At 44.2% G+C, this 15,400-nt stretch overlaps 1 protein-coding gene across 2 annotated transcripts in view; it reads right to left on the bottom strand.

Annotated features, from left to right (window-relative positions):
* Nucleotides 1–2,069: 2,069 nt before the first annotated feature.
* Nucleotides 2,070–15,400, bottom strand: part of INPP5D (inositol polyphosphate-5-phosphatase D) — a 58,121-nt gene continuing 44,790 nt past the window's right edge. Inside the window, exons 16-29 of one of the 2 annotated variants that reach the window (XM_033516875.1) lie at nucleotides 14,278–14,416; nucleotides 13,516–13,624; nucleotides 13,272–13,360; nucleotides 12,957–13,038; nucleotides 11,711–11,809; nucleotides 11,446–11,559; nucleotides 10,238–10,320; nucleotides 9,140–9,227; nucleotides 8,293–8,442; nucleotides 7,443–7,536; nucleotides 7,102–7,209; nucleotides 6,327–6,596; nucleotides 3,816–4,392; nucleotides 2,070–3,098 (exon numbers count right to left, since the gene is read on the bottom strand). In XM_033516875.1, the coding sequence (XP_033372766.1) occupies nucleotides 3,096–3,098; nucleotides 3,816–4,392; nucleotides 6,327–6,596; nucleotides 7,102–7,209; nucleotides 7,443–7,536; nucleotides 8,293–8,442; nucleotides 9,140–9,227; nucleotides 10,238–10,320; nucleotides 11,446–11,559; nucleotides 11,711–11,809; nucleotides 12,957–13,038; nucleotides 13,272–13,360; nucleotides 13,516–13,624; nucleotides 14,278–14,416 (2,005 nt within the window). In that variant the 3' untranslated portion in view covers nucleotides 2,070–3,095. Of the gene's footprint in view, nucleotides 3,099–3,282; nucleotides 4,393–6,326; nucleotides 6,597–7,101; nucleotides 7,210–7,442; nucleotides 7,537–8,292; nucleotides 8,443–9,139; nucleotides 9,228–10,237; nucleotides 10,321–11,445; nucleotides 11,560–11,710; nucleotides 11,810–12,956; nucleotides 13,039–13,271; nucleotides 13,361–13,515; nucleotides 13,625–14,277; nucleotides 14,417–15,400 lie in introns of those variants that run through there. The other variant, XM_015637175.1, reaches the window with a different exon arrangement.

The following is a 15,400-nucleotide window of genomic DNA, read 5'->3' as shown; positions in this document are numbered from 1 at the left end:
GTTTTAAGCTGTACAGAAAAAGGGTGCTTGGTCCAAGTAGATTACAGGCTTAAGCAACATAATTTCTAACATCGAAATTACCCCCTTGCTATTTTGGAGTGAGTAACTCAAGTTAATTTGGTTTTCCTGCTGTTTTTCCTCTTCTTTGAGCCATTTTCTCTAACATCCTACCTTTATCAGGAAGAAAATGTGTCGCCTGCAACATCTTAGGGAAAGGCTTAAAGATGCCCTGTGGTAGTTGTACACCAAGAGGACAAGGAAACTGGTGTTAGGTGCAACAGGTGCAGGCAGGAAATAGGGAGTTTAAAACTTACTGTGTTCTGCAACATTACATCCTGTAGCTGGGAACTTCAGGCATTTTTGACAGCTGGGTCTCCATGGAAATAAGTACAAAAAGACTCCAGCTATTTTAAGAACTTAAACTAAAGGATGCCAGAAGGTTATGGATAGATAATACATCTGGGGGAAATCAGTACATTTCTGGACAACTCTTATCCTTCAGTTCATGTTTTTTGCTCATACTGCCTGTACCAACTTAACTGGACAACAGCAGAGGGGGAAGAGAAATGTGCCTAGTTTGGCAAGAAGGTCTCATACAGGGATGTCAGAGAAAATAGCAGCTGTGTTCAGTTCTGCTTTCATGTGGTTCAAGGCAGTAAAACCAATAGGTATCATCTTAGAGGCTTTGTGACAGAAATTGAAAATTAAATAAAACAAACAGAAGCACCAGACTTATCTGTTAAATTCAGTTTTCTAATATTCTCATCTTCCAAGCTCCCAAAGCTGTTGTTACCACTTCTACCATCGCAAGGCACAGCCAGTCTGGCCACAGAGACAAGTACTGTGTAGTGTCTCACCACTTGTCCCACTTCTCCACTCCATGTCTAAGCTGTTCACCTGAGCAGACTCTCATCCAGAGAGGCTTCAGAAAGCTTTTTACAGAGCCTTCTTTAGAATACTGTCCACTTGCACAAAGCCCGGTGGCATTTGCCGCCATTCCATCAGACTATCTTTGGAACCCCAAGTGGGTAGGCAGTCCATTTTTAGCATAGGAATATGAATGTAGGTTTTTTTCTGCTGGAAACTTGGAAGAGAGCTGCTTTTCTCCCCCAGCAACACGCCTTTCTAAAGGGCAGGCCAAATTAAATACCTGGATAGATTTTTATGCCTTAGCAAGTCCAATGTTCTCAAACTCTGTTGATCTGCAAATCTGTGCACAATTTAAGCAGCATTCCTAATTAGGATAATGTTTACACAGAAAGCTATATTTGTTTTATATCCAGCTTTTAGTTTCTAAACTTTGAGGAATAGACTTTATTTTTTACAGTTTAGGGAGTCAGGGATAAAACCAAAAAAATCTGAGCTTGTCTCATTGTTAAGTTAATAATTTTTATAGAAAGCTTACTCTTCTCCCCTCTCCACACGTAGAAGAACACAGCCCAGAATTACAGGGAACTGATCTAACGCTCTGTATTGGACAGAAAGCTCACCTGCTCCAGGGAGGTTTTACTTGGTGGCCACATAAGTTCTTCTGCAACCTGGAAAAGTGAAATGCTTCCCAGGGCCAGGGAAATACCTAAGCTACTGAACTATGGTGATTACACAGAGAGGGTTCTGGTGAATAAAGAAAGTGGAATGTAAGCTCATGGTTTTTCTTGCTGATTTGTAGGTTGGAGAGCCAGGTGCTTCCATAATGATGCCTCAAAACTCCAACCTGCATGGCACAAGATCATCTCCTCTTGAAAGATTTCTACCTACAGGTTGTCCTCTTCCACCCATTCTCACAAGCCTTTGCTAAGCCTCTTCTCCTCCAGTGAAATTACTGTACCTTTTCTACACTCACACAATTAGTAACTGTATCTGCTAACAGGTCCTGTAGTTTTCAAACCAGCTGTATCCACGAAAGATCTGTGCAGACAGACAGATGCATTCTCAGTCATCCTCGTCATGTCTTCCCTGCTCTCCTTGGTGCCTTCGGTGTTTTCTCTGGGCAGGGACTGAGCAAGCTGGTGTAACACCCACCTAAAGCTGAATCATGTAACAGGCAGTTCTGAATTTTCAATAAAGAATGACCAGAAAAGTGACTATTTTATTATTTTTAAAGTAATCAACATGGAAACAATAGCAGTGATTAAGACACAACAGGCTTAGCCTAATAGTAACCACATCATTAATATTTAACACGAATATAACAGAAATGACAAGTATGTTAACATTATTCATTCTCAGTCAATGAACAAAAGTGTACAGTAAGGTCAGCATTAATCTGTTAATAATGCTCCAGAACCAGCTGGCCAGTGTCCTCTAAAGCAAAGTGCTTGCTTCCAGGCAGGCTGGGGTGCTGCTGTCTGCCCCTCCAGGCAGCCATGGACCCTTTCTCTTCCCCTCTTTCTGCCTGTGGTTCTGGTGTTTCCCTCTGTTTGTTGGGGTATCAAACCAGGGCCTGCTTGAAGGAAAAGAAGCCCTGGTACCACGGGCCAGCCCTCACTTGCTGTGTCCCCTGGGTGGTGCTGGGATGCAGCCCGGAGCTCCAGGCAAGGCTTGCTCTACTGAGAGCGTGTGACCTGCATCAGTATCTGCTATTCAGACTCTTTCCCCACCCTCCCTGACCTCCTTGCTCCAAGGATATGACATGCTTTTGGAGCTGTACCACTTTTAAGATGCTTTCTTTTACATATCATGCTTTAACAGGAATCCTGTAACACAAAATAGAAATCTTTCTTCTGTAGGAAGGGCGTTCTTTCAGTGCACCCCTTCCATCTCCTAGTCCTTGTACCGTACTGTCCTCTTTTCCAAAACATTTACTAATGCATGTACTTGGCCACCTGCCTCTTAATGGAAGTACCAAAGTGACACTCAAAAGAATAACTTGGATTTGGTATTGTGGTCCTGGCCCCTCTTGGTCTGAGCAACATAGGATAAACTTCTCAGCTAGAACATTTCCATAATGACAGGGAGGGCTACACCCTCAAAAATAAAATTCCTCAGTCTTTTTTAGAACCAAACTAGAGGACATCAGTGTGAACAAAGCAGTAGTCTCCATTGTTCTTCCCATCAGGATTCCTCCTAGGGTTCCACCAGCTGCTGTGTTGTGTTCACTGTAGAGACAAGAGAAGACATCAGCTTGTATATTGTCAATTCTACAAGTTTTGATGGAGATGGAAAAGAAAAAATCATACAGCCCACTCAAGTGGGCTTTTTCTCCCAAATGCACTTACTAAGGCCTCCCCTACTCCTTCTCATACAGCTCTTACAGCTCTCACAAACCCAAACCAAACCACAAAAAATAAACCCACCAGCCCAGGAAAGTATATTTCTGATTATTTCAGTAGAGGGTTCAGTAATGGTTTTGGACACACTGTTCCAAGTTGCTAAGTGTTTACCACTACTACTTTTAATCATCTCTTTCTTACTTACAGGAAAACAAATCCATTGCCCAATACAACAGATTTGTGCTATCAGGCCAGGATCAGCCACTTTCAGGAACAGCACAGTACACCCAAAACAAGACATAGCAAGGTACTGACTATTTGCATTTCTCTTGTGGACCACCAGGCTTAAACAGTCCAGAGGAAGGTAAAAATGCCTGCAAAGCTAAGCCATAGTTTCACAACACGCCATCCTCTACAGCAATACTGCTTTAGGATATTCCCTGGCACCCCCTGCTCTGCAAGCCCTGCAGGTTTGTGGGACAGCAGTGAGCTTGGAAGGAACCATGGAGTGAGGACTTAGTGCCTAAGCCAATACTACTCCAGTCACAGCGACATCACAGCCAAGACAACTTCCACCCCACTTCACTCCCGCGAGTAACGCACTGGTGCGGTTGTCCTGCTGACCGGGCCCTCCTCCATGCGGTGCTTCCCGGAGTGCGGCAGCTCTGAACTGTCCCGATAGTCGCGGCCCTTGGAGTTCTGCATGTCCAGCACCGCCCGGCTCTTGGAGGGAAGGGGCGGCTTGTTCTGCTGTCCCTGGATGCTCAGGCTGACTTCAGCCCTTGATGGTTTCATGATTTTTTTGAGAGGTGCCGAGTTTTCCAATGGTGTTGTCATCTTTGGTTTGCCTTGGCTCTTTTCCGCTGTATTCTTTTCTTCCAATTGGAAGGGGGAGGTGTAGGACCGGAATCGCTGTGTGGGCACCAGGAAAGGTGGCGATGGCTGTTTGCCAGAAGTTTTGCTGCACTCAGGCTCCTGTGGCTTTGTGAGATGACAGCTCTGCTCAGGCAGTGATGGCTGCTCTTTCCGCAAGGCCTTGGGATATTCCTGCTCTTTCTTGGGGGCCACCTTGCCCTTGGAGCTCATGGAGCCGTACAGTGGGTTCTCAAACATCTCTGGCCTTTGCTGCCCCTCCTCCTGTGGCACAGGCTCTGCTGTGGATTTCCCCATGTCAGGTGGCCTGCAGTCATGGAAGCAGGGTGAAAAGGAGACTTGTGAAGAGCAGGCAAGAGAGTCACTGGCTGATTTAGAGAAGACATGAATACTGTGAACAAATTAAACTGACTGCCTAAAGGGGCAACAGAAAAACAATTAAACTCAGGGAGAGAGAACAAAAGTCTGCATTGTTTTTGCTTTGTTTAATCATTAGTAACATGACAGCAGAGAGCAAATATGCATAGCCAATAGCGTGTAAACTCCCAGTGTGTAAACTCCCTGCTAGGTTACAGTCCAGCAAAGTGATGTTTGACTTCTTTTTAAACAGATAAACTACTGAGCAAACTGTGCCAGGTCCTTTGATGACTCTGCAACACACACAAATCTGAATTTGAATATTAATAATAATCTTCAGATCTGGTAGACAGGATGGAAATGGTTGTCTAGAGATTTAAAATAAGAGCTCACATCATGTACTGTGGCATTTTACAACTAGGTCAATCTCCTCTTGCTACCAATGCAGCATGGTATTCCTAAGGAAGGCATAAATTTCATTAATGCACCCAAATGCACAGTGTAAGAGTAATGGCTCTGCTGTAGAGTGAGACAATCCACGTGCATTCTCAGCAGAGCCCTTTGAGCTGCAGCTTCAGTTTGGAATGACAGCACAGCTGTACAATGGGACACAGCAGGTCCTGTGGGTTTGGGTCACTCAACCTGATTTGGCCAGGCTTTCACCTTCAAATTACTTTAAAAATCAGCCACAGATCACAAATAACTGAACAGACTGGAACAGAGGTGAGTGGCACATGTTCTTTAGGTGTCTTCAAATGAGTTGTGTTCCTTGTCTCAAGCTCTTCTCTGGCAGTCAGTGCATGCAGGAGCAGAGAGAGCTGAGTGATGATGGAGCACTGCCAGGTACAGAACAGACCCAAGCAGTGCTGGCAACTCTGACCACTGCAAGTTTTGACTTCTGGAGTGCCACACCCATTTACCAGGGAGCTCAAGCCCAGCTCAGAGAGCAGCTGTCTCTTGGCTGTGAAGAGGTCTACAGCAAGGACACATTGCGCACATGCACTAGGGTGAAGTAGCCTCATCATCTCACTAAGCTGGGATAGGATATTTTCAGCTGCCAGATGGAAATTCTGCATCAAGGCTTGTGATAGAAACAGTATATGGAGTCTAGCTTCTGAAGCAAGCTGGATATTTGCATAGTGCCAGTAGAGATTCAGTGAAAGTACTTCACGTCTAACACATGAAGGACCTCTCCTTCCCATCCAGGGGAAGATCTGTGTCACTCTCCCTGCTTTTCTTCTTTGTTATTACAGTCAACTTTGTAAAATTCTCCTTCCCTTCTCTTGGTAGAGAATTAAACCTACGTATATCAAACTGAGACAACTGAGGTTGTTCAGTCTGGAGAAGACTCCAAGGATTCTTCACTGCAGCCTTCTAGTGCCTAGAGGGAACTTACACAAAGGAAGGAGAGTACAGATAGTGACAGGACAAGGAGGAAGTTTTAAAATAGGAGAGATTTAGATGTTAGAAAGAAGGCCCGGGCACAGGGAAGCAGTGGCTACCCCATCCCTGGAAGTGTCTAAGGCCAGGTTGCATGGGGCCTGGAGCATCCTGGGATAGTGGAAGGTGTCCCTGCCCATGACAGAGGTGGAATGAGATGAGCTTTAAGGTCCATTCCAATCCAAATCCAACCTGTGATTCTAAGATTTCATTATTTAACTGTAAGTTTAACTCATTATCTTTGGCTTTCCTTTCACAAAAGTCTGAAGAACTGCTAAACTGGTTTTCTTTGATTATGCAGTCTGCACTTGTGACCTTCACTTATCTTCCTATTTCTAGAGATAAAATCTATAAAGAATATGTTACACCTTGAACTCTCTAAACAGATAATGAAACATGACAGGAGAGAGGGGCCCAGCCTCAGTGCAAAATTCAAACACTCACTGGTACTCTTGACTCCAACTACAAATGCTTCTGTTTGCTGTAGCTTGGAGGGATGGTTTTGGAGATAGAGGTGACAAGGAGGGTGATGTGGAGGATGATTGATTCTGCCCCATTAGGGAGGTGTTCTCTTTGGACTGCTGCTCATAGTTCCAGAGGGAAGGTGTCTGCTCTGATGAAGGTGTCTGCTTAAGCTGGCAGGTTGCAGATGGCTGCTGAGAGAAGGCAGCCATGCCCAGGTAGTTGGGGTTGCTGATGTCTGTGGGGGTGGAGCTGCTTCAGAGAAGAAATATTGTTAGGGAGGTACATGCACAAATACATTTAGGGTTTTTGTCTCCCTGCCAGCTACAAAGGCGTCTGTGCCCACTGACTGCTTAGATTCAATACCACCTACTGGTTTTTTACTTTTATTTTCTGTCACTGTTGCTTCAGAATTAGGGAATAAGTGGGAGTCCTGTTAGTGCCTCACTCTCCTTGGTCACTGGAGAGGAAGCAGCTGGGTCAAGACCACCTCCCCCACCCCCAAAATAGTTCCTGTGGCTGTGACAGATGCTTCCCTTTCCAGGTTGCAGAGAGCACTCAGCTTTGCAGCCGCATACAGGGGCTGTCATGGGTTTCTGGGCCCAGCTGGAAGCTGCCTGCAAGGAGAAGCCCCAGTGCAAACAGGTGAATGGACAGCCTTACCCAGACTCACCCTATGACTCTTGGAAAGGAAAAGCCAGGCAGTTTGAGGATAGTTTCCCACCCCAAGCTGTCAGAGATAAGGTGGCAAGGTTACCGTAAGATATCCTCCTTTCCCAGGCTGTCTGGAGAAGGGACAGCACTCCCCCAGTAGCGAGCGATGGCTGCTGCCTCTCTGGCCATAAGATGAGTAGATTTTGACTTTCTGTTGGAAATTAAAGGGCCTTTTTCAAGTGGGTGCAGGGACCCGGTGTGGCTAATGTATTCTCAGCTTTTGAAGCTTTGGGCACAGGAACATTGACCCGTCCTGACCAGATAGCCACAAAGCAGCTTCCAAGTGCTCAGCACACCTGTTGATGCTGCTCCCACAGCAAGCCCAACTTTGCATTTATGGTGCCAACTATTTCTCTGGAATTGACTTACCCACTTGCCCTTTACCTGTCAGTCTGATCCCAGTCTTTGTTAGGCTCTAAATTGCTGATGTTCTTTGGTTTCTGCCCAGTGATTTCATCACGTTCAATCTTGACAAAATCTGAAGGAAAGAAGGGGCACACATATCTCCAGAGTCTGGCTGCTCAAGTTTTCTTTGTTCCCGTGTTCATTAAGACATCTCTCTTTGTCCATCAGAGTGATGGACAGTTTTAAACTGTTTTTAACTGTTGTTGCTGTTATGTTTTCAACTGCCCACTAATACATGTCATGCCTTGTTGACAGAGGAAGAAATGTGTGTCTTGAAATACAAAGGTCATGACCCACCAAACAGTCACATACGTTCATTTTTCCATTGAGAATAATTGCAAATGTCATTAATAATTGTAAATGGCTGCTTCTCTACTCTGAACAAGAACAACAGATTAGCAAGGTGAAAAAAGCAAAGTTTGTGATCTTCTAGCTAAGGACTGCTCATTGAGAGCCTGACATACTCTTTGCTCCACAAGATGTCTGGAGCAGAGAGAGCTTGGCATGGAGTGTGTCACATCACAAGTGGAAATAAGGTATCCCCATTCAATAAAAGCAATGCTGGTGACAGACAGGGGGCTCTCTCAGTCCACTGAATTTACGTGAATTATGAAAAACCCCAAGGAATCTAATGTTGTGTCTTCCTGAAAGAGTACAGGTATGCTCCTAAGAGCTAACCATACTCACACCTCCTTGCACTCAGCATCAAAAGCACTCTCTGTGACTACAGGCACTGCAGAGATAATTTTTAGTTCCTTGACAGCTATCAGAAATCTTTTGAAGTGAGATTCTCTAGCACAAGCATTGCAGAGATGATGATGCTCCTTACCATACAGTTTCTCTCTCTGTTTTCCTTGTGACGTTTGTAACTTGATTTCTCCTTGGAAGATCCCTGTTTTCTCCCCATGGTGTGTCAGCACAGTATGGATGGGAGCTAAGGATTCTGTTGCTTCTATTCGCAAGGCAATGCAGCCTTCCCCTAAAAGACAACAGGGAAACAGTGAGGCTGGGACTGAGAAACTAAGCACTGAAATATTTTGTGTCATGTACTACCAATGCACTGACAGATCTGTGATTACTGGAGAGAATTTGCTTTGGATCACAGTAAGGAGCATATCTCCTGAGAAATTAGGGGCATTTATTTCACTTCATGTATGTGTGAAGGATTTGGGCATTGAAGATATCTGTGGGAAACTTCAGGGTTCTGAGCTTCCACTCCTGGTAAGGAAAAGATGAGCCTATGGCTGCTTAGGCAAAGAGCCTTCTGTGGACAAGGACTGCAATCTCTGGCAGGTGAGAATCTGGGATCCACAAGCGCAGCCAAATACTTTCTGTAGCCAGGAGAAATGCCTCAAGTAAGTGCAAGTGAAACAGGATTTGTATGTTCTGAATAAACACATGCTGACTCCTGATTTAGTTTGTTTCTAACTTTCTTTTTAAACCACTGCTCTTTCAGAGCTGGTAAAGCTCACACAGGTTGTTGCTTTGAGTTCATATTCCTTGAATCATAATTACTTCACAAAATATTGCCCACAGTGTATTTCTGTGTATGTTGAGTTCTAAATCATAGATGTTCAGTCTATAAAAGTTACTTCTGTTCTCTCCCACTCTTTCAGTGGTTTGGAAGAATCTAAGTAGATTTTGATTCATCCAGAACTTTGGAGCTAAGCACTTACCATAAGATTCATCACTGTCTGATGACTTAATGCTGATCAGGATATGTTGATCCAGTAGGTATTCCGGGTCTGAAATAATTGGAGTCAGCTGCAAAGACAAGTTAAGGTGTGTCAATAAAATACATGGTTGACAGGAGCACACTTCTCCCTGGAACTCAGTCCCAAATGAGGAGAAAACTGCTGCATAAACCCATGAGGGTATCATGTCACCTCCAGGATCAGCTTCTGATAATATCTGGATATCTGTGGTAGAAGGCTGCACTCTTTGAGTCCCAGCACAGTGAACGGAATGCTACAAATCTGACATTCATGGGATGAGCTGCAGTTTTCTCCTGTAGTCCAGGACTGAAAATTGCCTGAGGAGGAAGGCATCTGCACTCTGATTACAGTCTGTTCCCAAAAATCTATCTAGCTGTTGTTGTAATCGCTTACTGTAGAGCCTTTCCCCAGTGTAAGGCATTCTTTCCAAAGTCAGCACTTCTTCTGGGCTATTTAGAAGGGTATTGACATGCACATTTGCTCCAAATCCAGGAGCTCTTGTAGTTTTTTCAACTTCCACCATGCCAAGAAATGAAGAACAGCTCTGATCTCAAGGACAGGGCTTGTGTCTGATACTGACACATAGAACACTACTTCTGGCCACTGATGTTCTTTTTAACACAGGTAACAAATATTTAATCAACTTTTTTAAAATATACCAAGAGAAAGTTTTGTCTGACCAGGCAAAGAAACTTCAGAGCAGAGTTACTGTTTAAGATGTTTTATTTTCCATTTAAAACTAAAAAAAAATGGGCCTGCTTAAACCAACATTATGTTCACTCAAAAGTATGAAAAAAGTCATGGTTCTGAATGGCATAATCATGCCAGGAAAATTCTTGATAGAGATATAAGTACACTGACATGAAAGTCCTTTCCTGCTTACAACACTCTGCTTGGCCTAAGCCCATCCTGCATTCTTACAGTCCCTTTGAGTGGAAACAAGACCACAACAATGTTCCTGAAAATAGTATTTATGAAAGTAAAAGACATAATGTTGCTTATGGGATGAAAGTGGAAGCTTCTCTTCCAGATGAATATAGAGGTATAGTCCCAGTTTACCTTTGGAAGTGCCTCGACGAACTTTACCACAAGCTCCCCTTCATTTCCATCCTCATTTTCTCCTTCCTGGCTCTTTACAAAGCCTGCAAAGGGACAAGAAAGGAGTTTACCAGGGAAGAGACAGCAAGTACTGGGCTACAAATCCTCTTCACTATGTCTCCAAAGAGCCTACAATCATTTTCCTACTTGGACGCAAATTTTAAAAGTATTAAGAAGCTTAAAGTCTGAGTTTTGGATGAATTTTTACACAGTAAATTTGCAAGCAGTTTTGCTAGAGCATTGTTAAATGGTTTTATTTTGCAGTTAAACTTGGCACTGAGGAGCTCAGTGCATACATGGACTGGAGGATAAGAACATGACAGCTCTTCCTACGCCACTCAAGATAGCATGCTTTTGAAATTCTAATTTAAGATTCGTAATACACTGTTTCCATAGAAATTTATGCAAATTTTTATACAGCCAAAAAATAATCTTTTATGGAACTGTCTTTGACACAGCGCTCTGACATGCGATAATGTGATGAAGCATCCACCAAAGGCTTGCTGTCCCACTTAAAAGAGCAGATCTGTGATGGGAAATTGCTTTAAAAAACCCACAGCAAGGGCACGTAGGCTTACGTTACATAAACAGCTGAGACTCAGCCCCACAGCATGGACACAGGCAGTGAAATCTGCAGTGCTGCAGGGTGCACAGTCCCACTTACAAAGTCACATCACTAGCATTCATTTCCCATTTAGTTGATACTCTGACTTATTCTTTGTTAAACCAGTTTAATTCAATTATTTTAAAATATTTTTGTTAGCATAATGCAGGTGCTCTATTTTGAAATCACCTGTCATTTGTAGTAGGCACAATTAGAAATGTAATCAATCATGTCTTTGCTATATAGGTATTTTCTGTGTGATAAGCAAGAACAATACATGTTTCCCATCAAGAAAGAAATTATCAGATTGACAAACAAGGTGGAAAAACTCTTGGAAGGCTACATATCTAAGCATGGATTACAGCTACCTTGGCTGTGTGGTTTGGATTGTATAGCTGACAGTATAGATTGTCTTACAAACTACAGCAAATCTTTAGGACATCCCTTTTTTTGCAGTGGAACAAATGATCCACATAGCTATATTTTTAGATCTAAGCAAGAAGGAGAACTAATCCAAACACTCAGAAAACTTTGACGGAAACAATAAAGATGGGCAAACCCATACTTTCTAAGCAGCTAGAGTGAAACTCAATGTAGAACTTGGTCTGGGACTTGGTCTTTAGAGTAGCGTAGCAATGCAGGAACTCTATCTCCCCTTGGGAATCTGTGTATTTGGAGTCTAGGAAAGAGAAAGGGAAAACAATGTCACTTTCAGCAGGAGATAAAAAGAGGGCTTTTTTCAATGGACTTTTTAAGAATCTTAAAGTATTAAAGAATCAGGTTTTTCTGCATTCTGTATCCAAGGTGAAGATGGTATACGTGCACCCAACCTGACTGACCATTCTTGGAAACAAACTGTGAGGTGACTCCCACTTCAAAGGTGGCAAACACAGGACTGTGGTCACTTGTCATGATGTCAGTGGTACAGCCTGCCAGTGAGAAAGGGAGGATGGTTACTGCCCTGCTCCAGAGAGATCACTGCCAAAGAAATATTATTCAGTAATTTTCCAGAAAGCATAAACGTCTCTTTGGTAACTGTCTCTAGTCAAAAGTGTTTCTTTACATAAACTCATGTCAGTACACATGACTGTAATTCTTGTGTCAGAATATAGAAAGATTTGTTTAAGGGACACCATTTTACTGTACTGTTTTGTAGATGACTGTCAGTGTTAGATTCCTCCAGTACAAAAAGCCCTTACAGGCTTCCTGGTTACCTCTGCAACATGCACAGCTAATTATAGCTCTAATATGGCAGGAAAATCACACAAGAATACACTGGTGCTACTTCAGTGCTACAAAGCAACTCCTGGACCAAGGTTAACAGTGAGTGAGCAAGGCCTGATTGATCTAAGCACACACTGAGTTCCAGCAAATCCAATCATTCCAGAGGTGTCTATTCAACCCCACACCTCAGCATCATGGGCTCTGTGATCAGATCAGCCTGCCTTATCCCTGACAGATTTTCACAGCCCTGCTCCCAATCCATGCATAGGAAACCATGAACAACATACTCAGATGCTCAGTCCTACATATAGCCAATGACATTTCAGGAACTGGTATTTGAGTCTTTTTTTAAACAGGTTTTGTGTTTTTTTCTCTTCCCTGCACTGCACTTTAGTGATGCTTTTCAGCAGGAGAGGAAATGGGCTCTTGATACCACACAGTTCTTCTGGAATATGATTTGATACAAGAGATGTGTTTGCAGCTCCAGTCTGCAGACTGGACTGTGCACACAGGGTCTGTCCTGCTGGCACTCACTGTCAGGAGTTCCTGGTAGTGACTGCACAGGAAAAGTGGTGGTTGCTGCCAAGAAATAACTGATGTAAAGTGATCCTACAGTATGGCCTGAAGTTGGACAGCTGCAACTGTCCAGGTGGTGTTCTGCATATAAAAGAATAACAGAATGAATTCCCAACCCTGTAAGGTTGAGAGATTTTGGCTCCCCACTGCCTGGTTTAACATCAGGTCCCTCTATGCTGAGTGCCTGGCAGTGCAGGGAGATCCTACAGATTCTGTTCTGAATCATTTCCGTTTCAGACTGGTTGCCTTGCTATCGACAATCTGTTCTCCACCCACCATAGGACTGACATACAACGTGCACCATGGGGTAGGATTTCCAGAGCACTCGATCACACCAGGATGGCAAATTGTACTTCATCTGCAAAGCAAAGGAGAAGTAATGTCAAGAAGAATGGAAAGGGCCAGTTCACAAAAGAACAGGAAATTCACCCAAGCACTATATAGTTGTGTCAAGTCTTTTTGTTTGTATTGCTCCTTTCAAAACACTACAAGGGCAGAAAACACAGAGATTGATTTAAGTCACTTTCTTCTGCAGGAGTTGCTGTCACAGCTCTACCCTTTACCTCTGAAGGGAAATCAGTTTTCACCTACCCCTGTAGCTTTTTGCTTGGTATATGCATACTTCTCCCGGGTGCCTCTCTCAAAGCGGTAGGTTGGAGCAAAAGTAATCTCCTCTTCCTCTAAAACAGGGAAAGAGCTCTGTTACAGCTTGACCATGGGAAGCCCTCACCTGGGCAAGAGAGCCACTGCCTGGTACACCCTGCCCCATGCTGGGGCTGGCAGAGAAAGTTGGTGGATGTAGCAGAAGAACCTGCCAGCCAATGCAGGATCTCACCGAACTGCAGGAACACCTTTTGGTCTCTTCTCTCGAGGAGAAGCTGGTCGAAAGCCAGCAGCTCCGGATACTGCTGCTGCCTGATCTTCTGGATAATATTCTCTGCTTCCTGCCAACAGGGAAACAGCAGAGCTGTAGATGATGCAAAACCTTCATATAAATACTCCCTTCACGGGTAAACTGGTGAGTGCTCCTGAACTGTTTGACAGAGCTGTAGCCCCTGCCACTTCCCCACCCTTCCCTTCACTGAAAAGCCCCAGCCTTTGTGGTGGAACATTTATCTATCAAAACAGGTATTGAAATGCCCACACATCTCCTGCACAAGAACACACACACTCACAACCACATGCACATTAACACCAAGCTTGGTGTTTTCTCCCGCATACTGAAGCCTATCCAGGATTTATGATGGTTCGCCTGTTCCTGAAGGCTTGTTTGAACCATTCCAAGCTCACCAACCAGAGCAGAAATGCAGTTTCTAGATTGAGCCATTCAGGGACAGATGCTTCTTCACAGTGGGAAGGAAAGTTGGGAGGTTTGGGGAACTGAGGCTGCCTGAAGCAGTAAAGTGTGCCAGATGGCATTCCTGGGTCCATTAATCCTTGGAGAGGGCAAAGGGGATTTCCTTACTCTCCCTCTAATGGGGCCACACTCACGCCCTGGGGATCCCTTTTGTCTCCCCTCTTTTTGCCATTCTGCCCTAGTTTGGAAGAAGAGAGCACTTCTATAGCAACAGTGTGCTGTCCCTGCAGTGTCGCGCACCGTTGGGGGCTGTTCCACACGGTAGTTCAAGTCTCCCAGCCAGAAAAGATGAGTAAAGCGATGAGTGATGTTAAATGGACTCAGTTTCTTATCTCCCAGTGTCAGGAAGCGCAGGATGTTCATGTAGTTCTGGTTGCGTCTGTCAAGACAAGAAACATCTGCCTGACATCCTAAATTGCAATGGAATTTCCAAATGGAGAAGAGGCTGCAGCTTTACCAGGTGGGAGCTGGTAAATTCAGCAGCTACAGAGGAGCTGAGCAGATCAGAAACTGAGAATTTGCCACCCCAGCAGACAGGCCTAGGGAATGTGCTCCTGAGGCCACTTCTGCTGCCTTCTGGGGCTGTGCTTTTCTGAGCTACATGTCCTAGAAACCCAGCATTAGATTGTTTCCTTCAGATTTCAGCAGCAAACACATAACTAGATTTTGGCAGCTCTTCCAGGCCCTGAGGAACCCTTCCATAGATGTTAACTTCATCAGTGGCAAAGACTCTGTGCAGAAATTCCACACCATCTGTTTCCTGGACTGGGAAAGATGATAAGGCCAAACTCTTCAAGTCCTTTTCACTTTCTAAACCACTCCTTCCAAATGCTCCAGCTCCTCCCAGTGTGGGCACTGATCTCACAGTGGTGTCAGGATCTTTGCCTTCCAGTCCTGTGCTGACCTGAACCTAATCCATGAACCCTTATTTCACAGCTGGATATAGAGAATTAATCACTGCGAGGATATTCCTGTTCTACACCTCCCTCCTGGTATTCCTGAAGGATCTTTCTCAGCTGTGTCCTAGGGCTCACAGCACTGCCTACAGTGATGAGGAAGTCAGTCCCCTTTTGGGGATTATTTTGGGATTGGAAAAGCCTTTCCACATTTCTCCAAAACACTGTAGATCATGGAACTGTTTTCCTCATGCAGTGGGTTTTCATGACAGGTCATGCAAGTTTTGTGCAAGACTTTTACACTTGGCTCTGCAATAATTTTACCGTCCGTTTCCCCTGCACCCATGTGGTATGGCCACACAGCAGAAGGCCCTTGTTTAAATGTCCTCCCAGGAGACATTAAACAATTTTTTTATGGTCAGGAAAACATGTTTGTGCCTGTCTGGTGGGCCCTCCTTCCAAACATG

This window comes from Parus major, chromosome 9 (assembly GCF_001522545.3).
Source record: "Parus major isolate Abel chromosome 9, Parus_major1.1, whole genome shotgun sequence".
Classification (NCBI taxonomy): domain Eukaryota; kingdom Metazoa; phylum Chordata; class Aves; order Passeriformes; family Paridae; genus Parus; species Parus major.
The sequence above is the reverse complement of the archived record's forward strand: the minus strand, read 5'-3'. Positions and strand labels throughout refer to the sequence as shown.